At 44.1% G+C, this 27,272-nt stretch overlaps 1 protein-coding gene across 1 annotated transcript; it reads left to right on the forward strand.

Moving 5' to 3' along the window:
- On the forward strand, positions 1–27,056 carry OLFML1 (olfactomedin like 1). Its single transcript, XM_043580552.1, has 3 exons — positions 1–548; positions 2,648–2,936; positions 24,707–27,056. Exons 1-3 carry the CDS (start codon positions 423–425, stop codon positions 25,495–25,497), a joined length of 1,206 nt encoding a protein of 401 aa, XP_043436487.1. The 5' UTR covers positions 1–422; the 3' UTR covers positions 25,498–27,056.
- The last annotated feature ends 216 nt before the right edge of the window (positions 27,057–27,272 follow it).

Raw genomic sequence — 27,272 nt, forward strand, 5'->3', positions numbered from 1 at the left:
GCTAGGGAGGAGGAAAGCAGAAGTAAAATGCAAGGAGCCAAGGAGAGGAGGAGGGCTGCCCTCCCCACCCTTACCCCCACCCCAGTGCACACTCACCCAGGCCTGCAAGAGGGTGCAGCCACTAGCCTGGAGAGGATCAGTGTGTGTGAAGGGTGATAATAACAGATGGACCCAAGGAACTCTCTACCCCACATCGACCTGCAAGGCCTCCAGGGGCCGGCTTGCCAACAGCTGGACTTGATCACTGGCTTGCAAAGTGAGATCACGCATCTGGTGGAATAACAAGCAGGCTTTGCTCTCTGGCTGTTTGTGGAGGATTTTCACAGCAGTGGCTAGAAAGTGGGAGACTGCTACCTGGACCCTTGAGTTTTCTTGGAGAAGCACAGCACAGGAGATTCCACCCTTGGGTGATTCGCAGGACAATGATGGCCCTTCAGCAAGCATCTGCTTTCCTGGTTCTGTTCCTTGTGGCTCTCCTGCTCCCTCCACAGTGTGCCCAGGACCCGGCCATGGTGCACTACATCTACCAGCGCTTTCAAGTCTTGGAGGTAGGTGGCATCTGTGCACCTGATCCGGGGAAACATGCCTCCCGGAAGTCACGTTATCTTACCCCTGTTTCCCTCTCTACTGGGATGCACTTTCCCCACATATATCATAAATACATTGCCAACATTACACTTGAGATTTTTTATCATCTAGTGGTTCAGAGAGCTGGCTCCAGAGCCCAGGCTGCACCACTCCCAAACTTTGAGCAGGCTTCACTTTGTGGTCTGATCTGACAGTTTTCTTATCTGTAAAGTGGGGATGATAATAGAATTTATCTCCTATGGCTATTCTGAACATTGCCTGGCATGGCGGTAAATGTTACAAAGTGTTGTTATTATTCAATAGTTCCATTATTTAAATATGAAAATTAAAAATTTTGGTCACTTCTGGGGTGCCTGGGTGACTCAGTCGGTTAAGTGTCAGTCTTCAGCTCAGGTCATGATCTCACAGTTCATGAGTTCAAGCCCTGCATCAGGCTCTGTGCTGACAGCTCAGAGCCTGGAGCCTGCTTCCGATTCTGTGTCTCCCTCTCTCTCTGCCCCTGCCCTGCTCATGCTCTGTCTCTCTCTCAAAAATAAATAAACATTAAAAACAAAAAATAATTTAAAATTTTTGGTCACTTTTTATTCATATTTTACTATATCAGGATGATAGTAGATGTTAGTTTTCCTTTTGTTTTTTTATGATAAAATATTAGGCCACTGTAAAAAGTTATGGTATTATATCAAGAGGGTACATCTTAGCTCCTTTGCCAAACTGCACTTGGGTTTAGAAATGAGTAGATTTCAGGGGTGCCTGGGTGGTTCAGTCTGTTGAGCGCTGACTTCTGCTCAGGTCATGATCTCATGGTTTGTGAGTTCGAGCCCCACATTGGCCTCTGTGCTGACAGCTCAGAGCCTGGAGCCTGCTTCGGATCCTGTGTTTCCCTCTCACTCTCTGCCCCTCCCCCACTCATGCTCTGCCTCTCTCTCTCTCTCAAAAGAAAAAAAATGAGTAGATTTCAGCAGTGTTAGAGAGAAAGTGTTGGGGGTCCCCTTCCCCATGGGTTGCAGCTGCCACTTCACTAAAATTTGTAAAACCCACAATTTTTGCAGCACAGACAGGCTCCCAGCAACAAATGTAACCCTGTGCCCTAGCCTTTGGCATACCCCTGGCGTTGCCATTATTTCATACTCAGTTGCCTTGCTTTTGTACAGGTTAAATTTTGATAAATTCTTTACCTTTTTCCAAAGACACTTTTTTTTTTCCAAAGACACTCTTGTTTCCAATATTTATTTTCTATATCTTCTTGAATATTTTTAAAGTCCAAATTAGTTGATGATCTGGTTAAGTAAAATAATTCCAAAGAGCAGGCTGAACGCATTTCCTAATGTCCAGCCAACCAGCTGAGGCTGGGGGCAGGGAACAAGATGGTCCCAGGCCATGGCCTCTTGCTGCTTGCCTTACTTGCTCTTTCCTCAGACAGCTCCTCCCCAGGGTACCTCCTTGAAAGTGCCAGAATTAGGCTCAACCCTGGGCCCCCTGCATTTAGCACTAGCTTGCCCTGGGATTCCTGCAGGTTTCCCTCAATACCTGAAAAGTTTTTCTGCAGAAAAGGGTATAAAGTGCAGACACTTTGATTGCTATGAATGTGGATTTTTTTAAAAGATGGGGATATGGTTCCTATAGATCTTCCCACCCTGGTCAAGACTTGGAGGGGAAGTCAAATCCCAGGTGGCAGTCACTGTTGACCAATGTGGACACTTACAAAGTAATACAGTTCTCACCCTGAGGGATTTTTAAAAATTTTTTTAACATTTATTTATTATTGAGAGACAGAGAGAGACAGAGCATGAGCATGGGAGGGGCAGAGAGAGAGGGAGAAAGAATCCAAAGCAGGCTCCAGGCTCTGAGCTGTCAGCACAGAGCCCGACACAGGGCTTGAACTCACAAACTGCGAGCTCATGACCTGAGCTGAGGTTGGACGCTTAACTGACTGAGCCACCCAGACACCCCTGATTATTTGTATTTTAAAAATATTTTTCTGCGAATGATAGCTATTTGTATTCTTGACCAATTTAAGTAACTAGCAATAATTTGAGAATTTATTTTCTGACTGAAGCAAGGACTGGAAAAATGTACCCAAGCAACGAGGGCATACATTCACGACTTCCAAGAGTTCTCAAAAAACCTATCCGTTATGCTGGGAAGATGTCAGACCTCCACCAGTGAGTATAGGAGTGCAGTGGCTAACCTGGCCCTGAGAGTCGAACGTGCCCAACGCGAGATAGACTACCTGGAGTACCTGCGGGAAGCTGACATATGCCTGGAATCAGAGGACAAGACCCTGGCAGAAAAGCTCATCCAAGAGGCCGAAGAAGAGAAAAGGATCCGGACTCTGCTGAATGCAAGTAAGAGAACCATGTCTTTTACAGCCCTTGTAGGGACTCACATTCAGAGACACAGACTCAGCACAGATAGGGGTCTGGCCAGGTATGAGAGTAAGAACCAGATGTACAGTTTTGGGGGCAGGCTCTGGGAGGGAAACCTTACCAGGGAACAGGTGTCTGAAGGAAAAAGTCCTTCTCAGAAAGCAGCTTTTCCTTTCATAGAGAGTTCTTAAAGCCCCCATAGAAGGTCAGGGCTCCAGTGTCAGAGGTCAGCTAGGAAAGCACATCTCCAGATAGACCTTGGTTTGGAAGAGGTGTGTGGTACCAGATCCTTCCAGGGAGGGTAGAAGGTTGGCAGATTCCCCCAGTGCCCTGAGAGTAGGCAGCGGCTGCTAATGTGCCAAGAGATAGTCTGAAATTGTAAATGGCATTGGTCAACCCTCAGGACTGAGGACTGCAGTGAATCATTACTGTGTTGTCAGGATGGTGATATCTAGGGGATTTGTCTTCCATTTTGGGATCCTGTTCAAATCCCTTCCAGGCCATTAAGAATAATGGTTAGGAGCTCAAATTATAATAACGAGTATCAAGCAAGAAAAACATAAGCGAGAAAGAAAATTTCCTGTGCATGAGTCCATTTTATTAAAACAATGAGGGAGACAAGTCACCCAGCTCAGAGTCTGTATTCTGATATGGTTTCACTGCAAATAGGAAAACTTTATTTATATGTTAATTGTGTCTGTCCCAAATGTGAGAAATTCCATCAGAGAAATAAGATAAAAGATGAGTGTCATCATTGTGCTAAAGGTTTCATATATCTTCTCAGTGTAATCCTGATAAGAACTCCATGGGTCATCATAAGATGGGTCTTCCTAAATGATGTGACACTTGATCTGAGTTTTTTTTTTTAATTTTTTTTAATGTTTATTTATTTTTAAGAGACAGAGAAACAGATCACAAGCAGGGGAGGGACAGAGAGAGAAGGAGACACAGAATCCTAAGTAGGCTCCAGGCTCTGAACTGTCAGCACAGAGCCCAACCTGGGGCCTAAACTCACAAAGCGCAAGATCATGACCTGAGCCAAAGTTGGCCACTTAACTGACTGAGCCACCCAGGTGCCCCTTGATCTGAGTTTTAAACAAAGTATTAGAGAAAAATGAGCAAAGAGTACATGAGGTGAGGGCACAATGTACTGAAGGCATGAGAGTATAGAACACTTTGGCATGTAGGTCTGCAGATATGGCCGAGGGGAAGCTCAGTGGGGCAGATGCATTTGCAAAACAAGAAACAAGATTGTAGGGTTCAATGAAAGACCTTGCATGTGAAGCTCAGGCGTTTGAACTTGATTTGGAAAAATGATAGAGAACCACTAAACAATGTTCATTAGGGACATGACATGAAGGAAGAGGGCAAGACTAGAGAAAGGAGACCAGTGGGGGACTACTGTAGCAATTGGGGGCAACAAGTGATAGTGTCTGCATTAGGTGTCATTGAGATAGAGAAGGGCGGATGGATTTGAGAGCCATTGAGAGTTGGAATCCACATGGCTTGGTGACTCATAATTAAAGGTGAAAAATGACTGAAAATGATGAGTCCAGGACACTTTCCGGATCTTTGACTTAGGTTTTGGGTGGTTGGTCTCAAATACGTTAAGATAAGAAACCCAGGAGGAGTTTTGGAGCACTATTACTCTACTATTTGTTTTTTCAGAAAACTTAATTACCCTGAAATCTTCTAGTTCATTTATTTGCTCACTGCTTATTTTCTGCCTCTGCATCTAGAATGTTAGCTCTATATGATCCTGCACAATGCTGTGCCCCAGTGCCTAGAACAGTGTCTGTGTTCAACACATATTTGTCAGTGAATAACTAAGTGAACAAATGAATGGATTGTTGGAGAGACTGTCAGCATGGACAGAGGAGTTATTAGGTTTTGATGGAAAGGAGAACAGAAAGCAGAGAGAAGGGTGCCTATCTATAATATGAAGCAGTTGATCAAGTTGGTTGAATGAGTAATTGATCCTTTTTGGCCTTGACATTATCTTGAGATGAATCATCCTCTGAGAGGGAGAAACTGGGGATAAACATGGGGTGAGAGAAGGAGGGAAAGGGTAAGGATGATCTAGGAGAGGATGAACAGAGACTGCCTAAAAAGCTGATGAGGAGGATTGGGTATTATTAATGTGCCTGAGCTTTCCTGCCAGGGGTCAGGCAGGACCCGGATCCTGAACGGTGGTGCTAGATTAGATCCCTGAGTCCTTGGGGTTGCCTCTTTCTTCTCCAGCTAGAGCCCAGCTGAGGTCCTGATTCTGAACTTGCTGCTCTTTGAACCCTTATCATCTGCCTCATCCCTCAGACACTGGAGGCCTGAAATATTCCCTCTTCCATGGTGAGTGAAAACTTTCAACTTTTCAGAGATTGCTTCTTCCACGCCTGTTCCCTCTGGAGCCCTTGACTGATGATTCATTGGTTTAAGATTCCACACTTTTGACCCCTACCCCTGGACGGGCCCTGTGCTACACAGTAGGGATAAAGGCGTGAGCAGAACATGTCTGTCCTCTGAGCTTCCTTTCTTACTGCTCCTCTTGCCTCCGGTCTTGCCTCCTGTCTGCTGTCACACAGACCTCTCCACAATACAAAATTAATCACATTACTCCTCTGTGTAGAACTATCAACACCAAAATTTCCACTCAAATCTCTTGGCCTTTTATATAAGAAAGGCCCTTTATGAAATGACTCAAGTTCATTTCTGGCTGCTTCTTCTCTCACACTTTACCCACATGCAGTTGCAATTAAATATATATTATATATTATAATATATATATTATATATATAGTTTTTCTTATTCCCCCTTTTTGACTCAAAAATGCTGTGAATTCTCTGTGAATCCCTTCTGCCAGGCAGATTGACCTCTGGTGCTCCTGGAGCAGCTCATTAAATCCTCCAAGGGAGCATTAATACTTTCAACCACAAACATATGTGTGTGTATTTATTCCTCAACCAGACCATAAACATACAGACATCTTCCTGTCTGTATTCACAGTGTCTAGATCAGCGTGGCCCGTGGAGGAGGCTGTAAAAATTGTCCATAGAGGAGATACTGATGGCAGAGTCCCCTCAGAGCTTAGTTTAGGGGAAGACAAACCTGTAAACAACCACAATTGTGTGATTAGTATTGACGTATTATTTTCAGAGTTTCTCCGCTCAAGAATAGACTTTTCTGTGTTTTGTATTCTGTGCCCATCCCCCACTTTTCCTTTTTTTGCCATTTCTTTTTTGTTTAAAAAAATTTTTTTTAACATTTATTTATTTTTGAGAGAAACAGAGACAGTGCGAGGTGGGAAGGGGCAGAGAGAGAAGGAGACACAGAATCCGAAGCAGGCTCCAGGCTCTGAGATGTCAGCATAGGGCCCCATGCGGAACTCGAATTCAATGAACTGCGAGATCATAACCTGAGCAGAATTCAGATGCTTAACCGACTGAGCCACCCAGGTACCCCTCTTTTTTTGCCATTTCTGTTAGTAACTATATCTATCTTAGTTTTCTAATGCTGAGTAACAAATTGCTGCAGATTTAGCAGCTTAAAACAAGGTACATTTATTATCTCAGAGAATCTGTGGATCAGGAGTCTAGGCACAGTTTCACCTCCCTTTGTTCAAGGCCTCGGGAGGATACGGTCAAGGTATTAGCTGGGCTACATTCTCACCCAGAGCTCAGGGTCCTCTTCCAAGCTTACTGAAGTTTTTGACAGAATTTGCTTTCTTACGGCTCTAAGACTGAGGCCCTCGGCTTGTGTTGCCCATTGACATCAGCAGTTCACAATGTCATTGTTGCTTCTTCAAGGACAGAAGGAGAGTGTTTCTCTTCAGCCTAGTCCCTCTTAAGAATTTGTATGTGATATAAGCCAGGCCTACCCATAATAACCTTCTTTTGGGTTAGCTCAGAATCAACTGACTTGGGACCTTAATTATATCTGCAAAATCCCTCCACCTTTGTCTTGTTATGTAACCAAATCATGCGTGCTATCCTGTCATATTCACAGATGTCACACACAGCCAAGGGGAGGGGATTACATAGGGTACGTCCACCAGGGGAAGGAATCTTGGGGGCCATCTTAGAACTCTGCCTACCTGGTGCTCTAGTCCACTAGGCCTAGCTGGTGTCACTAATTACATGTATCGACTTTCTTCTTACAAGGCTCTGATCTTCCTGTCTTCTAACCTTGGCCAGAAGAGACTGAGCCAGCTAGAGAACTCCCACTAAAATCCTTAAGATTCATGTCAGCACCCTTGTGTGTGTTGGGAAACACCTTGGGATTACAGGCCAGGGAGGGTTTGTCACATCACAGGGTTTCATTCATACATATACACTGTCTTCTAAAGAGAGTTTCTTCAGGGGGCACCTGGGTGGCTCAGTCTGTTAAGCATTTGACTTCGGCTCAGGTCATGATATCATGGTTTATGAATTCGAGTCCCATATTGGGTGAGCCCCACTTCTCTCTCTCTCTCTCTGCCCCTCATGGTATTCTCTCTCTCTCCCCTCCCTCTCTCTCTCTTTCTGCCCTCACACACTTGTGCCCTTTCTCTCTCTTAAAAAAAAAAAGAGAGAGAGAGTTTCTTTGGAAATCCCATAGGGAGAGAATGATGCAGCTTCCTTGGGAGATTCTACCCTGTGTCTCAGGATACTTCGAGAAAATTCTGACATCAGTCTAAAATGGTTTGCATTTATTCCTGGAATATTTCTCAGTCAACCAGAAAGGGTCAGATACTGGGGATGATAAATAAGATAGAATTGTTCTGTAATGAAGCCATTTCCTATAGAGCTGTTCTCAAGTCTTTAGGCTTTATTTAGAGATAATCCGCAAATGGTGTTCACGTGAGGGCAGCAATCCCAGGGATGTTTTGGGGTTAGCTCAAATTCTTAAATCTTAACTCCAACATGCACACTTTCTCTCTTCCTCTCTCCTTCACTCTCCATCTCTCTCTCTCTCTCTCTCTCTCTCTCACACACACACACACACACACACACGTACACACACAGAATTTAGAATGTAATGACTGAACGTTGCTGTACACAATCCAACTTATATTTAAAAGTCATTCGAAGTCTTTGGCACTCTGTTATTAGTAAAAAGAAATTTTGCATTGCACTTGGCAACTTAGGGCAAAGCACATTGCCTCAGATACCCAGATTGAGAATTTATCTAGCAGTTTTTTGCAGATTCTGCAGGCTACATTCTTGTGTGGATAAGAGTATTAACCTCTTTTTAACTCGCAAATAGCTTGTGAAGAAAAATTCTAAAGGCAGTCAAAACAAGCCATTATAGCGGATTTTATTTTATTTCCTGTTTCAGCACAGCAATTTTTATTGCAAGGCCGCATGTATGTGACCTCAAGTAACCCTCTCTCTCCTGAATTAAATAACTCCTATCTTTTGTTAGATCATGTTTCAAAAAGAAAATCTGTTGCTGCACATTTAAATGCCTGTGGGATCCATTCAGGTATTATAAATGTGCCTGCCCTATATTCAAAGCCATTAAAAACAAAACGAAAAAAAAAAAAACCAAAAACAAAAAAAAAAAAAACCCTGGCAGCCAAATAAAACATCTCTGTGAGTCAACTCCCAAGGTCCACTAGTTTGTGACACAGGGCACAAAACATTAAGAGAGGTATAACTCTAATTTGTGGCAATGTATTTACTATAAAGGAGGGGATTGAGAGTGTACACACAAGTGTAAGTGCAGGACAGAGAGAGAGGGAGAGAGAGAGAGAGTGTGTGTGTGTGTGTGCGCACGCACTTGTGTGCACACGCACATTTCTACCCAGAAGTTGCTGCAATATAGGGCCAGCAACACCAGAGATGTATATAATGTTTATCCTGGGCCGTCTCCGGCAGGGTTCCATAGGTCACCGTGCTGGGTCCAGAAGGGCCTATATACACAGCACTTCTTTTGTTTATCCATCTGGAAGGCCTGCAATCTAAGAAGATACCTCCAGTCCCATCACTATGGATACTAATAGACGGTCCCAAAGTTGTTTCAGCTGATGGCTTTTGGCTCCAGGTAGAGTGAGCACCCATTCACTCTCTCTATAACTCATTCATTTGCTCACTCATTCAGCAAATGTCTAGTGAATTCCAGGTCTCCGTTGGCATGGTGCCAGGCATCAGAGATGGGACATTGAATAGGGTAACATCCTTGTCCTCAGGAAGCTACAGCCAAGTGGGGAGGCCATCTAAACAAACCCGCGGTAACAGCCAGAGTGATGACTGCTCTCACCAGAAGCACAGGGGCAGGCATTGAGTAATTTAGCAAGGTCAGGGTTGCTGTGGAGATGGGCGGGGAGGGACTGTGGAATTTGGAAAGTAACCCTCAAGCTGAGTTTTAATAATGGAAAAGAACGATTTGAATGGAGAATAGGGTAGAGGCTGCTTCAAGCAAATGGAACAGCCTGCGGAAGCACAGAGGCCTAATGGCGCTTGGCATTCAGACCTCAGGTGGAGGAAGAAGTTGTGGAGAGCAGACGAGAGAACTGGGCAGGGGCTTCATGCTAAGCCAGTCGACGCTTTCAAGCTATGAGAAATGAAAATAATGTGACTCATGGTAGCTAATATTTAGTGAGTGTTCATTAACTGAATAATCTTTAAGAATTTACCTTACTGGATTATATCATCCAGTTCTCACGGCACCCCTATGTATATGTATTATAGTTATCCCCCGTTTTGTACGTGAGGAAATCAAGGCACTGAGAGGATAAGCAATCTGCCCAAGGTCTCACAGCCAGTTGATGCCAGAGCTGGGATTCAGATCAAGGCGGCTGACTCCTCCACATTCTAACCTCTCCCATCATGCTGTTGTGCTTAAGAGTGGTGAGCAGGGATGTGTCAGAGCTCAGACAGAGGTTGGGGAAGGTCATTCTGGCCACTGTGCATGGAACAGACTGGCAGTAGGGGAGGATGGGTGTACACAGAAGAGAGAACCAGGCAGGCCATCTCCAAGTCTGTCACGGAAGCACTCGAGGTAGGAGCCCACTGTTCCGAGACTCCGTGCCTGCACCCAGGAGGCCCAGCTTCTTGTGATCTCGTTGTGGGACACATATGAAGACCATGTCCCTCCCCTTGGTCACTGTTTGATGACGATTCTTACTCACAGATTACTTTAATTTTTTTTTAAATGTTTACTTTTGAGAGAAAGAGACAGAATGCGAGCCAGGGAGGGGTAGAGAGAAAGGGAGACAGAATCTGAAGCAGGCTCCAGGCTCTGAGCTGTCAGCACAGAGTCCGATGCAGGGCTCAAACCCACGAACCATGAGATCATGACCTGAGCCAAAGTTGGACACTCAACCGACTGAGCCACCCAGGCGCCCCACAAACAGATTACTTTAAGTCATTCTTTTAAACCCTGGCCAAGAAGGGTCAAAAATTTTCCCCTACTTCCTTGGTTTTTAATTATTTGCCTTTCCTTCATTTACTTTATGTTTAAAATTTTTAGATTTAAAATTTTTATTTTTTATTTGCTTATTTTTACTTTTGAGGGGGGAGCAGGAAGGGGCAGAGAGAGGGGGAGACAATCTCAAGCAGGCTCCTCACTGTCAGCTCAGAGCTGGGTGCAGGACTCGAACTCACAAACCGCCAGATCATGACCTGAGCTGAAATCAAGAGTCTGACGCTTAACTGACTGAGCCAGGTGCCCCCATTTACATTTAAAATTAAAACAATCATCTCTGTCCCCCCATGAGTTAGCAGAAGAGTTCCACACACACTTTTCCTGTGCTAGAAATCTCAGAAGCATCTCTTTGGCCCTCATCTGACCAGTCACCCTATCCAGTACATATTTCCTTCTGAACATCCCTCAAATTTATTTTTTCCATCTGCACTTTTCTCTCATCATCTCTGGTCCTGATTACTGCAGGAGCCTGCTGACCAAGCTTCCTGCTGCCAGCCTCTCCCTGTTCCAGGGCTCTGTCCTATGTTGCCACCAGGGTTATATTGCCAGATTTACTGCATCATTGCTTTATCAACTTTGATGGTAACCACAACCTATGGGTTAAAGCAAACCCCATAACATAATATAAAGAAAGCCCTCTGGAGCTCCTGGGTGGCTCAGTTGGTTAAACGTCTGACTTTGGCTCAGGTCATGATCTCACGGTTCATGGGTTCGAGCCCCGCGTCAGGCTCCGTGCTGACAGCTCAGAGCCTGGAGCCTGCTTTGGATTCTGTGTCTCCCTCTCTCTCTGTCCCTCCCCTACTCACACTCCATCTCTCTCTGTGTCTCTCAAAAATAAATAAACATTGAAAAAAATTAAAAAAAAAAAAGAAAGCCCTTTACAACCTGACCCCGACCTAGCTTTCTTTAACTCTTTTGTTATTCTCCATGAAAGTGGCATCTTCTGATTAAATAAAAACTATGAATATCATATAGACTATATTTACTGTATTTACCTTTATTGTAAAAAGGTAGATAACATGCTAACAGCTGAACACATGAACTTTGAATGTTTCTCAGCCTCATCTTATGTCACTACTGCCTGTTCGCATCCTCTCAGTGCTCTATGCTGTGTCTGATGTGCTATTTGGAAAACAAAATATAGTTCATGCACCCCTACATTATTCATACTGTGCTTTCCAAGTCTATCACAGTGCCTGGAACAGAGTAGAAATCAATATTTTCTGACCTTGGGGAATAGTTTATTAGAGAGTGGAGGCAACTAATTGCCAAAGATTGTATTAAGCCCTTTGTCTGTTATGTTGCCCAAAACCCACCACACCCGTGCCAGGGAGATACAATTATGACTTCTTTTTAGATGACGAAACTATGGTGCTGAGTGTTTCACGCAGCCCCATCTTCCTCCCACGCTCTGGCTAGGAGCATGTTCCCCTGCCCTAGACACACTACATTCATCTCAGCCTCCATTTCTGCTCTCCATCCCCCCACCCCCACCCATGTCAATTCTCTGTTGCCACAAGAATGCTGCAAAACAAACCACTTTATAACTTAGTGTGTTAAAACAATAATCATTATTTCTTAGGAGTCTATAGGATAGCAGGGCAGTTCTGTTGGTCCGGGCCAGGCTTGGCTGCTCTTGGGTGGGTTCTTCAGTGGCACATTGCCCAGGGGATGGCTGGTTGAGGAGGGCCTCAGCTGGGATGGTTTGGGTCTCCTCCACATGGTCCCTGATCTTTCAGGAAGTGAACCTGGGCAGGCTTGTTCCCATGATAGAGGCAGACCTCTGAGGAAGGAGGCACAAGCCTACTAAAGGTCTGGTCCCTTGTACTGAATTCTTTGGGCCAAAGCAAGTTCCAAGCCTGGCTCTAGAGCCCACACTTCCACTAGAACCTCCAACAACATCTCATAAGGCAAAAGCCAAAAGGTCCTGATGCTCCTGGAAAGAGGCAGTAATCAAGATCAGTTTTTACATATGCCAATTTCTATATGGAAGCAGTAAATTGCGCATTAGTGTGACTGATGATTTTGAGGCTGCTGCAAAGTTCAAGTTCAGGAGAGCAAGTCCTAGACTTTGAGACAGGAAGGATGAGAACAGGATGAAGTGAGACTTATCTCACAGGAAGAATCTGTGGTACAATGTCAAAATGACTCTGTTTTCCAACCAAGCAAATGGGAGAATGGCAGTACCACACCTAGAAACTAAGAACATTTCCATCTTTTTTAGTTTGGTAAGAATGTTACAGGAAGAAAATAAAGAAAAAAACACTATGCAAGAAAAACCCACAAGAACCAGCTCATTTTTGAAATGAACAATACACAAAAACAAAAATGTTCATAATTATAACCTTGGAATGCTTAAATGTTGCAACAGTCAGAAAATTGGTTCAAAATGGAGCTGTTTGATCGGAAATTCCTCAGAGACTGCCCACTTCAATGCCTCACTTCCCATGCATGTTGACCAGCCTGGACCCGCTAGGACAGCATTCTCAAACTTTCAATTTCAGGAAACTTTTACATTTCTAAAAAGTTATTCAGGACCCCAAAGAATTTTTCTTGATGTAATTTATATCTGTTAACACTGTATTCATAATTAAAATAGAAAAATTATAGTGTGTGCCAGATGGCTCTTTTAGGACAGACATACAACAGTAAAAACAACAGATTAGACAAAGCCTTGCCCTTGTGGGGGTTACATTCTATTGAGGGGAGTCAAACGATAAATATGTTAATGGATACATTTAAAGCATGTCAGATAGAAGATAATAAATACCATGGAAGAAAATCAGCTAAGGTGTGGAGGTTATGAGAGCTGGCCAATTCCAAAAGGAAGCATCTGAAGGAGTCTGGCTGTGTTGGATTCCAGCGAGAGGGACCCCACAGTGGAAGCAGGCCAGACTCACACTCGCATTCACACATCTTGCAGGCTTCCATCCGCTCCCGTGAAGTTCTCAACTTGATCTGGAGAACAGAGCCATGCAGGCTACCAGCCATGTATCAAGTCTGTTTTCTTTCTCACAAGCTGCTGCTAATCACCAATAAAGGGAGGCTGTCAGGGTACGACACTGGGTACCATGGAATAGTTTGAAGTTAGTCTGGGAACCTAGAAAAACCTCTAATATAGATTTACTACAGACTTCTGTAGGACTCACCAAAACCAACATATGCTGTATGCCAGGCTCTTTTAAAGCCCTGGATTCACAGTCGTGCAAAGCCAAATCCTACTGTGGCTCACTCACTAAGTACCATTTCCCACAAGCCAGCCTTCCCTCTTTCCTGCCATCCATCTACCCAGGCACTCAAGAGTGTGAAATAGCACCTGCTCATGTCTGCCCATACCTCTTGCCATTCAAATCTGATTTCTAAGCTGGCATACCATGAGTTGGGATAGTAAGTTTGGACACTGACTAATACTGCATTCTCTGAATCAAATTGATTCCTGAGTTTGTGGACAGTTAAGCAGTAAGAGATTAAATAGACAGGATATATGTAGTGGGTCCCAGGAGCTATGGATAAAAACAAATAAGACACAGCCCCTGTGTAAAGTGCTTGCTAGGAAACAGAGTGAGTAAGCAAATCTACTTCTGCACCAGAACTGCTCTGGGAGGCACCTGCACAGAGTGCTTGGGATGCACGGAGGAGCAACAGATTGCCCTGTAGGAGCCAGAGAATTTGGTTTTGAAGGACCAGTAGATGTATCCCAAGTGAGTGAAGGCAAAATATGGAAAGCTAAGGAAAAATATGGGTGAAGTCTAAGACTTGTAAGAGGTCATGGCAAGTTGGTGACCGGTGACCAGCCCAGTGTGGTGGGGAAGTGCCAAGAGGAGGTCAGATGAAGCACCTTGAGTGCCGTGCAGAGATATCTGAAACTTATTCTGTAGCAGAAAGCATGAAACAGCCCTAATTTCTAGAAGAAATTAAGTCCATGCTGACAATTTCATTGTACTGACTGGCTGGAAGCTTTTCTAATTAACTGCTCATTTGAGACCTTCCATCTTTGTCATCCTAGAGCCTGACGTTGTACTGTCACCCGATAGGTATTGACTAATGTTTATTAACCTGAATACAATCCAGGTGCTTAAAAAGTCAAGTTTCATAGCACAGAATTTCTTTTTTTTTTTTTTTTTTTTAATTTTTTTTTCAACATTTATTTATTTTTGGGACAGAGAGAGACAGAGCATGAACGGGGGAGGGGCAGAGAGAGAGGGAGACACAGAATCGGAAACAGGCTCCAGGCTCTGAGCCATCAGCCCAGAGCCCGACGCGGGGCTCGAACTCACGGGCCGCGAGATCGTGACCTGGCTGAAGTCAGACGCTTAACCGACTGCGCCACCCAGGCGCCCCCATAGCACAGAATTTCAAGAAGCAGTCAAAATACTCATGGTTTTATAGGAGTTCTCTTTTTTTATTTTTTATTATTTTTTTAAATGTTTGTTTTTGAGACAGAAGGCAAATGGGGGAGCAGCAGCAGAGAGAGAGAGAGAGAGAGAGAGACATACAGAATCTGAAGCAGGCTCCAGGCTCTGAGCTGTCAGCACAGAGCCCAGTGCAGGGCTTCAGCCCACCAGAAGCAGGATCATAACCTGAGCCAAAGTCAGACACTCAAGCGACTGAGCCACCCAGGTGCCCCTGGCGTTCTCTCTCTCTCTTTTTTTTTTTTTTTTTTTAATGAATTCATCCCTGTTTTCCCCAAGCAAACCTGGGTTCCCTTCTCTGTTGCTCTCCTGTGCATTCCATCGCCCCTAGCCTTGAGGGCTCCCTCCATCTACCAAGTCGCTAAGACCTGACCCCTATTTCCCTAAGGTTTTCCCAAATCCTTATTTTGCCATGTCCATCATTATTTGGATATCTCTGATCTGGATTATACCTACAGACTCTCTACCTGTTTCCCTGTGCCCCCTGTTTCCCACCCCTACCCCCAGTCCATTCTCCACCAACATCCAGACCATGTTTCTAAAATATAACCACAGGGGAGTTGCATCACTCCCTATAGAGGAACAAGTCTCACCAGGTCTGGAGAGTATTGCCATTAAATAAGGGAAAAAGTATTTTAAAAATTCAAAGAGTGTTATTTGTATATGAAATCACTGTGAGGCCTTGGGCCACACTCTGTCCTAATTGCCTGCCTCCAATTGTGCTTGAGGGAAAACCATAGATTTGCATTCTCTGATTTGCAGTTGGATCCTTCATTGTCATTGTCTCTGTTAAATAATTTGCATCTTTGTTGAGCTCAAAGCTTTTAAATGTATTTCTTCCTCAGCTCTTTTCTCCTGCTAATTATCTCTCTCTGAAGAAAAGCACTGAAGGGACTTCTAACTTACCTTTTACTCAAACACTATTAAGTATATTTTCTCCAAATTCCAAAAAGAAGAGGAATTTATAAAAATCATAGACTATCTGCCCTGAAGAAACTCCAGGCTGAACTCCTCATTTTAAGGCTAGGATAGGTAAGGGCGGATTGACCAAAGGACTTTCAGGGAGACACATGGAGAACCAGAGATGGGGTTCAGAGCATTCAGGTCTCTGACTCCCAGTGCTGGGTTCCCTCTACAAAGGAAGGATCGGAGGAGCACAAGGGGCAGTTGTGTGTTTCTGCACTCTCACAACTGTCTCTGCCTAATCAAAACCATCTATCAACACTCTTCTTGTTTTGCTATTTCTCTAAGGATTCTGCATGAGAAAGGAGGAATAGAAGGAGAAAGAAGAATGGTTGAATTAGTTTGTGCTGTATATTAAATGAACATTTTCTCACTCATGAGACATTGAATGTGCCTTGTTCTTAGCCATAGTCCCCCTCTGTAGCTGGGCTGTAAGCCTGCTGACTGTCCTCCTGTAGGGATGGGCCTGCCCTGGGGCTGGCTGGAGGGTTCCTGGTTAGCTCTGCCTCCTGGTGCACATTAAGTTAGGAGGACCTATAGCCATGTGACCTTCTAAGTAACTTATCCAAGTCTTTCTTTTCCCTTAGAAAATGGAGTTTGAAATATTTACCACTTAGGCTTATTGTAAGAACTAGACAAGTTGATGTAAATAAAGTTATCACCATACCAAGCACATTATGTGTATTTGTACGTATTTATTAACTTCTCAAGGCTTTGTGCTTGTTCTCCAATCAGAAACAGTTTCTGAGCTTCTCTGGTGGCCCATGGACCCCTCCTCTTCCCCATTAAAGACATTTATGAGCAGTTGTAAACTTAAACCCCCATTCATTCATTCACCCTCCGTGATCACCAGAGAGTGTGAGAAGAGCAAAGCATCCGCAGGAGACAGACTCTGCTTGGGAAGCTGAGAAAAGGTACACTTCACCTGGCAGAGATGGGGCCCTGATAAACAGAACAGCCCCCTCCTCCCTCTTCCAGCCACAGCCTGGAGCTGCCCCTACCCACCCCACCCCCCGCCCCGCCCATGCCCCGCCTCCCAGGCTCAGCCTGGTGAGGGGCCTTCTGTTAGCAGTCCTGCAGCGCCTAATGTTTAAAGTAGCTGGAGCAGCCTTCTCTGCCTTCCCCAGGGGGAATGCTTCCTGTACATTAATCCCCCCTTATCTGTGGTTTTGCTTTCCACAGTTTCAGTGACTGCTGTCAACTGCACTTCAGAAGCAGATGATCCTCCTTCTGACGAACGTCAGAAGGTCGGTAGTAGCCTAAACGCTGTGTCCCAGTGCCTATGTCATTCACCTCACTTTATCTCATCACATGGGCATTTTATCATCGCACATCATCCTAAGAAGTGTGAGTACAGTACAGTACGATACTTTTGAGAGAGAGAGAGAACCACATTCACATAACATTTATTACAGTATATTGTTATAATTGTTCTATCATAATTGTTAATCTCTACAGTGCCTAATTTATAAATTAAACTTTATCACAAGTGTCCATGTATAATGTATAGGGAAAAACATAGTATGTGTTTGTAGATGATATAGATAGATATAGATATAGATATAGATACAGATATAGATATATAGGCATCCCCAGGGGTCTTAGAACCTATCCCTCACAGACGAGGGGTGATGACTGTAACCAGGCTGAAGTAGACCCAGAGGCAAGGGGAAACAATCCCTCGGGCTGGCAAAGCATGTCAACAGGGGGATATGGTGGCAACTGATGGCTAAGAGATTTCTAAAGCTTGTCCCAAAGTCTGTCCCTGGCCATGGTAGGGACCAGGCAAGGCCTCTGGGCATCTGGGAGCAGCCACTGATGACCTGACCTTGGAAAGGACTGACCTGCTGAGGCTCTGCTCTCCCCAGCTAGAGTTGCTCCCCACGCCCTCTCCTGCCATATGCTCCTTGATAAGAACCTTGTGTCAGATTTTCAAATGAAATAATGGATTTGAAAGTATCTTAAAAGCTTTAAAGTACTTTACAAATTATTATTTACTTAAGACAGGCCTGTGGTCAGAACTCCAGATGCACAGTACTATGTAGGCCCTAGAAAAACATCTGTTTGAATGAATCTACTTCCCTCAATGCAATAGATATTTATTGAACCCATAAAGCACTGAGTTAGGCAGTGGCGGTACAAAAGTAAACATGAAGACAAAAGCCCTACTTTTGTGGAGCTTCTAGTCTAGTGGGGGAGAAGGTCAATAAGCTAATAAATAAAACAGATGACATAATTACAGAATATGACAAGTGATCTCAAGGATATAAGAAAGATGTTGTAGTAGGTCATTTTAAATTTAGATGCAGCAGTCACAGGAAGCCCCTTAGGGAGATGATATTGAAACAAAGACTTGAAGGATGAGAGGAGCAGACTGTGGGAAGATCAAGGAAAAGAGTACCCAAGGCAGAAAGAATCACAAGTACAAAAGCCATGAGGCAGAGACAAACTTGACATGCTCCTGGAATAGCAAGAAAGCCAGTGTAATCACAACACAGTGAGCCGGGGCGGAGAGTGGAGGATACAGCTGCCATATCAGGTAGGTACTTTAGGACAGAGTAAGAGGTTAGGATTTTATTCCAAGAATGATAGGAGAATGGGTTTAGCAGGTCAGCCACATAATTTATGTTTTTAAAAAGATTACTTCTACTGCTTTGTGGAAAGCATATTATAGGTAAGCCAGAGTAAAATCAGAGAGACAAATTAGAGACCACTGTAGTGGTCTAGGCAAGAGGGAAGAATTCAGGGAGTACAGGGATGAATGGTGGGAAGAGGAGGAAAGAAATATATTTGAGCATTAAAAAAATTGTTTTTAGTATTTATTTTTGAGACAGACACAGAGAGACAGAGAGAGAGAGAGAGAGACAGAGCGTGAGCAAGGGAGGGGCAAGAGAGAGGGAGGCACCGAATCTGAAGCAGGCTCCAGGGTCAGAGCTGTCAGCACAGCATCTAACGTGGGGCTTGAACTCACAAACCATGAGATTATGACCTGAGCTGGAGTCAGAGGCTCAACTGACTGAGCAACCCAGGCGCCCCTTGAGCATTTAAATTTAAGTATAACATAATTTAAAGATTAGTTTTACTATCAGAACTTGGTGGTGGTGGGAAGATGGAGAGAAAGGAGTTAAGAATGACTTCTAGGGGAGTCTGGGTGGCTCAGTGGCTTGGTTAAGCTTATGACTTTTTAAAAAAAATTTTGTTAACAAAAAATATTTTTTTTAATGTTTACCCATTTTTGAGAGAGAGAGAGACAGACAGACAGACAGGCCATGAGCTGGGGAAGGGCAGAGAGAGAGAAAGAGGGAGACACAGAATTCAAAGCAGACTCCAGGCTCTGAGCTGTCAGCACAGAACCTGATGCGGGGCTCAAACCCACAGACCGTGAGATCATGACCTGAGCCGAAATTGGCCACTTAACCAACTGAGCCATCAGGAGTCCCCCAACTCTTGATATCAGCTCAGGTCATGATCTCACAATTGTGAGATGGAGCCTCACATCAGGCTCGGAGCCAAACGTGGAGGATTCTCCATGCTGGGCACAAGAATCCTCTTAGGATTTTCTCTCCTTCTCCCTCTGCCCCTTCTCCCCTTCGGAAAAAAAAATTACTTATAGATAAGAAACTTTGTTGATGGTTTTTGCTTAAAATGGGAAGAGTAGGGAGGAAAAGAGTTTGGGATATAAAAGCAAGGGTTCTATGTTGAACAGGTTAAGTTTGAAGATATCCAAGTAGGGCTACTGAGCAGGCAGTTGGATAAGTGGGTTTGGGACGTAGTAGACATCCTGATAGGATGTCATTCCAGAGACAACTTCAGAATTTATCATTAATTAGAATTGAAATGGTATGCAGAGCCATGAGATAGAATGAGGTGGTTCTGAAAGTGATTACAGACAGAAGGGGTGTGAGGACAAAGCACTTATGGGTGGGAGAGGAAAAGAAACCAACAATGGATGCAAAAAAAAAAAAAATCCAGAAAGATGGGAAGACAAACAAGAGGAAGGGTGTTCCAGAATCCACACAAAAGAGTTTCAAGGGGAGGTAGCAATCAAGTAATCAAATTTTGCTGAGAAGTTGGTTAAGATGAAAACTGAGAATTGACCCTTGGATTTGGCAACATGGAGGTTGTTGGTGACCTTGAGAAGAACTGATTCTGTGGCATAGGCAGGGAAGTTTAGATCAGTGAGAGCCTGAAGTCTGATTAGAATGGCTTAGGGCATAATTGGAGGTGAGGAAATTCCTCCTCTGAGGAGTTTTATTATAAAGTGCAAGAGAGAAATGGGGCACATTAGAAAGTGAAATAAGAGGCAAGATCTTCATATGAAAGTAAGGAGGGTATGATGAAGGCTTGAGGAGGGAAGAGAAGGTATAATAATAGTGGATGGTGAATGGATTAAGGAACTGTGGTAAGATGGCTGGCCAAACAGCTGGCAGAACAAGCAGTTTGCTGAAATGCTTGCTTACCTCAGAACCTCTGGGACTTCTCTGGGTATGCACCTCTCTTCTTCATGTCTAGTTTCTCTTCCTTCACCCTGTTTCTGTCCTCTGACTCTAGATAGTCCCCAGTTGTCCTGCAGCACCCAAACATTTATTAAGAAGAAAATGACAACCCATGAGCCCATCCAGCTTCTTATACCAAAACCTTTGCAAAGACTTGAGGGAAACCCCCAGAGAGCTCAGTTGTCCCAGAAAGATTGTTATACACCTGTAATTCCACTACAAAATGCTCCAGGAGTCAAGGAGAGAGGCCCATACAGCTCCTGTCCCACCCATGATACAGACCTCAGCAGGGTTTGAGGGATACCTGCAGGATTCCTCATGCTTCTAGTAAGCCACCACTCTCTATCTCTGTAACTCTGTAGACTGTCTAATGGTGCAGTCCCAACAAGTTCATCATTAGAGCTGATGACTCAGTCCTAATGGGTCCTGAAATGACCAGTGGAACTAATTTCATCTTGGCCCATATCCCTCTTTAGCTTGGACACCACGAGAATTCCAAAACATAAAGGTCATCTGGAAGATAGCATATTTAAGGGCCAGGTCGAAATGGCTCACACCACTTCTGTCCACATCTCTTTGGACAGAACACGGGTCAGTGGATGCAGCCTAACTACAAAGAAAGCTGAGAATATAGAAGTAGGGAAGAGGAAAATGAAATGGCATTTAGTGAACACAGATACTGTCACTGCCATAAGCAGAGAAGAAGCAAGTAGGAGGCACACACAGAGACTGTAGTGACACAAAGATCAAGGGCAAAGAAATCTTCAAGAAGAAGGAATTAATCAATACCATCATTCTATGGGAAGATTAAGTAAGACATGAACGTAAAGGTCTGAGTTTTCAGTATGGAGGTCCCCAGTGACATTATGGAGGGTGATTTCTGCAGAGTTATTTTGAAGTGAAAGATGGGAGGTGAAGAAGTAGATCCAGAGAACAAACTGTTCTGGAACAGAAACTATGTAAAATGACAGAAAGAGTGAAGTAACTAGAAAATGGTGCCTGAGGGAGAATTGTTTTTTAATATAGGCAAAGTGTTTACAAGCTAAGGAACTAGCCATGAAGGAGAAATTAAAGATAACAGAAAGGAGGCAATTCATTGAGGGAATCAAGAAGAAGCCAGGAAAGAGTGAGATCAGAGCACAAGTGAAAGAATTAGTCTTGCACAGGAGGAATGATGTGGCCTCTTCTAAGATGTGTGGGAGCATAGCAAGGGTAGGAACAACTTAAGAGAAGTTTATAAGTGAGGGACAGAGGTGGAGGCACTTCATGTCTGGTGGTATTTATTTTTGCAAAGGAATTAATCTGCTGTTGGTGAAGAGACTGATGGGGTAGAGTGTGAGTATATGGGGGTGGGATTTAAGATACCTGCTATGTGGAAGATAGGGGACTAACCATGGAAAGAGCAGTATGTACTTAGGTCCCAGCTGAGGATGGAGATGCCATATGTGCAGGGGCACCTTTGGGAGATCTTCTCCACCACACGCAACTCTCTGGGACACAGCCAGAGGTTTGGATTCACTCAGGGCCACGGATTTTTGTAGAGTGCATATTGTGGAATAACTAGGGGGGTAAGCATGCTAGTGAGAGAGGTATTACAGTGGTCCAGGTTGGATAGAAAAGGAGGCTGACAGCCTGGGAGAAAGCAGAGGTCAAGGGACTCCAGGGCCCAGGGAAATGGAGGAGCAAAGGGGGTAAGAGCAAAGAGGTGAGAAATGGAAAGGCAAAGTGTTGTTGCAGAGGGTAGGGTAGTAGAATTTTACATTTCTCATAAGGAACAATTCCAGGGGATGGGGGGGTGGGGATCCAGAGTATGGACATGGAGGGGTTGCTAAAGTAGGTTGAAAGCAAGGTGCTGTGGAGCTGAAGAGGTTGGAAGTGCTCAGGTTCCTAATGCATATGGGTAGTGTCCTGGAGAGCTCTTAGTGATTTAGACTAGAAGGAGTTGATAGCATGAGATACAAAGAAGGAAGGTTTTTTTTTTTTTTAAGTTTATTTATTTATTGCGGGGGTGGGGGTTGTTGCCGAGAGTGGGAGAGAGAGGATACCAAGCAGGCTCTGCACTTGATCCCAGAAAGTGTAAGATCATGACCTGAGTCGAAATCAAGAGTCCAACGCTTAACCGACTGAGTCACCCAGGCACCCCAAGAAGGGAGGGTTTTTGCACGAAGGAAAGTAGAAAAGCTGGAAAAATGTAACCCCACCTTTTTTTTTTTTTTAACTTCATCTTCCTCCACCTATTTTAGACCCTTATGATCCTGTTTGGATTATAGAAATACTCTCCTAATTGGTTTCCCTGATTTTGGTTTCCCTCCCATGTATCCATCATACACACAACTGCCAGCTTAATTAATCTTGACCAGGATTCACTCTTGCTCAAAAACTTCAGTAGCTCTTCACCTGCCTCTACAATAAAATCTATATTCTTTAGCCCCACCCTCAGTGTTCCAGGCACAGAGCTGGTTTCAATCGATTTTGTTTTATGCATCTAGTTTGGGGCAAGAGCAAGTATGTAGTTTATACTGGGTTAAACCCTGCACTACTTTCCTAACACTGATCCTGAAGGACTTTCCCAAATGTGGTTTTGTTAACTGTAAAGAATGTTATTCCCAACCATCTCTGAATGGCATCCTTCAAGGGTCAATTCAAATACACATTATCCCCTTCCTTAAATGACAGCACCATTCTCTGTCCTTTTGTAAAAAATTCACTTTAAACTTCATATTGTAGTTAAGTGCCTATTAAGCAAGAACCATTCTTGATTTATCACTGTACCTCAGCCTATTGTACCCCATAACACCTATCTCAGTACCTTGCCTTTTGGAGGTATCCATTATCTGCTGACTGACCAAATGCATGCATTCATATAAATAAGTGGATGGATGAATAGAGTTCTTATAAAGTTCTAGTAGTATTAAGGGCCAGAATCCTTCACTAGAAGGTGATCTCTTCAAGGTTTAGGATTGATATTATATATATTTTTTATTCTCAATACTTAGTTAACATGGTTCTGGGAGACTTGTAAGCTAAGTACACAGTAGATACCCAGTAAGATCTTTGCAAATGGAATTGAACTAGGTGGCTTCACACCTAAGTGATTCTCACTGTGTCAACCCCAAGAAAGTGAACAGGGTCTCTGACCCAGCAAATAGCTGTTTATATCCTGACTTGAATAAAATGTTGACTCTTATAATTCGACAGCAACTCCCTTAACAGAGACCCATTTATTCATTTAATTCTTTGATTCTTTGAACCATACTATAAGTTGTGATTGATTTATGTGTGATAACTTTATTCTAGACACTGAAGGGGAAAAAAAAGCAATCAGTGAGAACAGATACATGAAAAGATGCTCAACATCACTAATCATCAGGGAAATGTAAATCAAACCCACAAAGAGCTACCACCTTACATCTGTCAGAATGGCTAGTATCAAAAAAGACAACTAACAATGATGTAGAGTCAAAAGGAACCCTCGTGTGCTATTAGTGGGAATGTAAATTGTAGCCACTGTGGAAAACAGTAGGGAGGTTCCTCAAAATAGAGATACCATATAATCCAGTAATTCCACTACTGGGTTTTTACCCCAAAATACCAAAGTGCACTAAATTTGAAAAGATATGTGCATCCCTGTGTTTACTGCATCATTATCCCCAAAACATAGAAGCACTTAAGTGTCCACCAACAGAGAAGTGGATAAAGAAGATACGGTATATAGACAATGAAATATTATTCTGCCATAAGAAAGAAAGGAATATTGCCATTTGGGACAACATGGATGGACCTAGAAGGTATTATGCTAAGTGAAATAAATGAGAGAAAAACAAATACCATATGATTTCATTTATATATGAAATCTTAAAAATAAAAAAAGCAGAAACAGACCTATAAATACAGAGAACAAACTAGTATTTGGGGTGTGGGGGGAGAGGGCAAAATGGGTGAAGGGGAGTGGGAGGTACAGGCATCCAGTTAAGAAATTAATGACCAGGCATCATGGGGCGCCTGGGTGGCTCAGTCCATTAAGCATCTGACTTCAGCTCAGGTCATGATCTCATGGTTTGTGAGTTTAAGCCCCACATCGGCCTCTGTGCTGACAGCTCAGAGTCTGGAGCCTGCTTCGGATTCTGTGTCTCTTTCTGTTCCTCCCCCACTCATGCTCTGTCTGCCTCTCAAAATAAATAAAGAATAAAAAAATAAAAAAAAAAGAAATTAATGTCATGAGGATAAAAGGCATAGATAGCATAGGGAATATAGTCAATGGTATTGTCATACGGTTGTATGATGACAGATGGCAGCTACACTTGCTGTAAGCAAGCATAACGTATAGATAAGTTGAATCACAATGTTGTACATGTGAAACTAATGTAACATCGCGTGTAGACTATGCAACAATAAGCAGGGAAAAAAAAGAAATCTGTGAGAAAAGCAGACCTCTCATGTTTACAAAGTCTCTCTCCTTTTTCTCCTGTTTTGCCAGGCTGTGACAACATGTTGATGGGCATAAAGTCTCTGAAAATAGTGAAGAAGACTATGGATACACATGGCTCTTGGATGAAAGATGCTGCCAGCAGTTCCCAAAAGGTTTATTTCCTAATCGGATCCAGAAACAAAACTCTGTGGGAATTTGCAAACATGCGGGCATTCATGGAGGATAGCACCAAGCCAGCCCCACGGAAGCTCATCCTAACGCATTCCTGGCAGGGAACAGGCCAAGTGATCCACAAAGGTTTTCTGTTTTTTCACAACCAAGGGACTCTCAATGAGATAATCAAATATAATCTGCAGAAGAGGACTGTGGAAGATCGAATGCTGCTCCCGGGAGGGGCAGGCCGAGCGCTGGTCTACCAGCACTCCCCGTCAACGTACATTGACCTGGCTGTGGATGAGCATGGGCTCTGGGCCATCCACGCAGGGCCAGGCATCTCTGGCCATTTGGTTCTCACAAAAATTGAACCTGGCACACTGGGAGTGGAACACTCATGGGACACCCCATGCAGAAGCCAGGATGCCGAAGCCGCATTCCTTTTGTGTGGGGTTCTCTATGTGGTCTATAGTTCTGGTGGCCATGGCCCCCATCGTGTCACCTGTGTCTATGATCCACTGGGCACTATCGGTGAGGAGGATCTGCCCAAACTGTTCTTCCCCAGGAGGCCGAGAAGTCATTCCGTGATCCATTACAACCCCAGAGATAAGCAGCTCTATGCCTGGAATGATGGAAACCAGATCATTTACAAACTCCAGACAAAGAGAAAGCAACCTCTGGAGTAATGCGTTACAGCAAGGAGGAAAGGCACTGTGGCTGTGGACACTGCTCTCCAGGACATTGAGGCCACAGCCCCTTTATACTATCGTGTCCCTCTGATCACAGACAGTCATAGGGTGTAGAAGCAGGCTTGCATATGCATCCTTCCCCGGATGTTATGGCCTGAGGTGTTTTCCAAGACCTTAGATGAGAGTCTGTCGTTCAGACATTTTCTACTTCCATCACCCGTCCAAACCTCCAGGCTCTCTAGGCCTTCCACATTCTGATCCAGCTTACGTCCATCCTTTTCTTTGTTCCCCTCAGCCAGCAATTAGAAATGAAGGCCACTGCCTAGTACTCCTGGCTTCCTTCCTGGCCTTTCCTGAAGCTCTTTCCTCTTTCATAAATACCTGTCGGTATTCTTCTTTCTGTCAGTGCCCCACTAAAGTACAATCTTTTCCTGATGTTGAATCTCCACTTCCCCTAGCTCTGCCCCGCCACCAAGCTAAGTAGATAAAATAGTGAAGCAAAACCATTCACATGTGAATACCACTTGCTGGTTACAAAGTGTTTGCACCTAGGTACGTCGTTTAATCCCCATCCCATGTCTTCTTCTGAGACATACAGAAGTCTTTATAATTGCCAGCTTAGAGATGAGAAAAGTTGAGGTGAGCCAAAGTAACACAGCCACAAAATGAAAATAGGGCGAGAAGATACTGCAAATCCCATAGTCTTTCCATTGCCCAAGGAAGCATCGAATATGTGTGTTTGTTCACCCAACCTTTTGTAAGCAATATGTTCATCATTTCATCCTAAAAATAATGGTCTGCCCCCTTTGGCCATTTTTCATGTCTGCACAAGACATTCCTATAAGCCCTTCAAAAGCTACTTCCCCCAGAAAACCAGCCTAAGGGTGAGGACCCCCGCTGTAGCCTCATCTTGTTTTGCCTTCCCCTGTGTCTCTTTTCTTGCTAGAAACACAATAAAACTGACACGAAGCAAATAACCCTCATCAGGTTATATTTGCCTACGTGCCCTCAGCATACAAACTCTCAGGAAGTGCTGTCTGTGCTGGGATTCCCTGTGAAGCTCCCCAGCACACTGAGGCCCTTGGTAAAGATTCTGGAATCTGGATGGAAGCCAGGTAGCAGGCAAGCGGTTCCCTCTCACAGCAGGCATGCCAAGTGGCACAGGTGACAGAGGGCAGCTGTGCCTGTCCAGAGGGGCTTCTTCAAATCTTTCCCACGCGTTTGTCCAATTCAGCCTAGTGTGGGTCACAAGCTCAGGCTGTGGTGCCGGTCTGTGTCATGTGCTGAGGCCTCTGTCTTTCCAGGTTGGTCACATGAGAGGGTTGGCTTTGTGTGCCTGCAGCTGTTTTGCCAACTCTGCCAAGCTCAGGGCGGGACTGTAGGCAATGAAGAGACGTTCCCCCCCGCCCCCCATAGCATCTAAGTAGATCTCTGGCAGAATGGAATCACTCACCCCATGCATACAGCACAATTATCCACAGTTCTGATAGATACAGAGCCCCAATCTGTTGTGGAATGAGGCAGGTATGAATAAATAAACATGGCAATGTTCCCCACTCCATGGGTTTTTGGACATTACCTACTCCGTGGGTAAAATGACATTACCTATTTCATGGGGATAAGGAACATGGACTGCCTCGGGAGGAGGGTAGAGTGGGATTATCAGTGAATGGAATTATGTGTGAGTCCTGCACACATAATTCCTCTGGAGGCACAGAGGAGGGTTGCCCTTCATCTGTGATATACTTTAACTTGTCGACTCTGCAGAGTGC

The sequence above is a fragment of the Prionailurus bengalensis genome, chromosome D1, assembly GCF_016509475.1.
Source record: "Prionailurus bengalensis isolate Pbe53 chromosome D1, Fcat_Pben_1.1_paternal_pri, whole genome shotgun sequence".
Lineage (NCBI taxonomy): Eukaryota > Metazoa > Chordata > Mammalia > Carnivora > Felidae > Prionailurus > Prionailurus bengalensis.

Bases quoted from the DNA above. Each gene is read 5' to 3' on its own strand.
- OLFML1 (XM_043580552.1), top strand. From the start codon at position 423: ATGATGGCCCTTCAGCAAGCATCTGCTTTCCTGGTTCTGTTCCTTGTG. The intron at 549-2,647 runs GTAGGTGGCATC...TTCTGACTGAAG, and splicing joins AGCGCTTTCAAGTCTTGGAG to CAAGGACTGGAAAAATGTAC. The intron at 2,937-24,706 runs GTAAGAGAACCA...CTGTTTTGCCAG, and splicing joins CCGGACTCTGCTGAATGCAA to GCTGTGACAACATGTTGATG.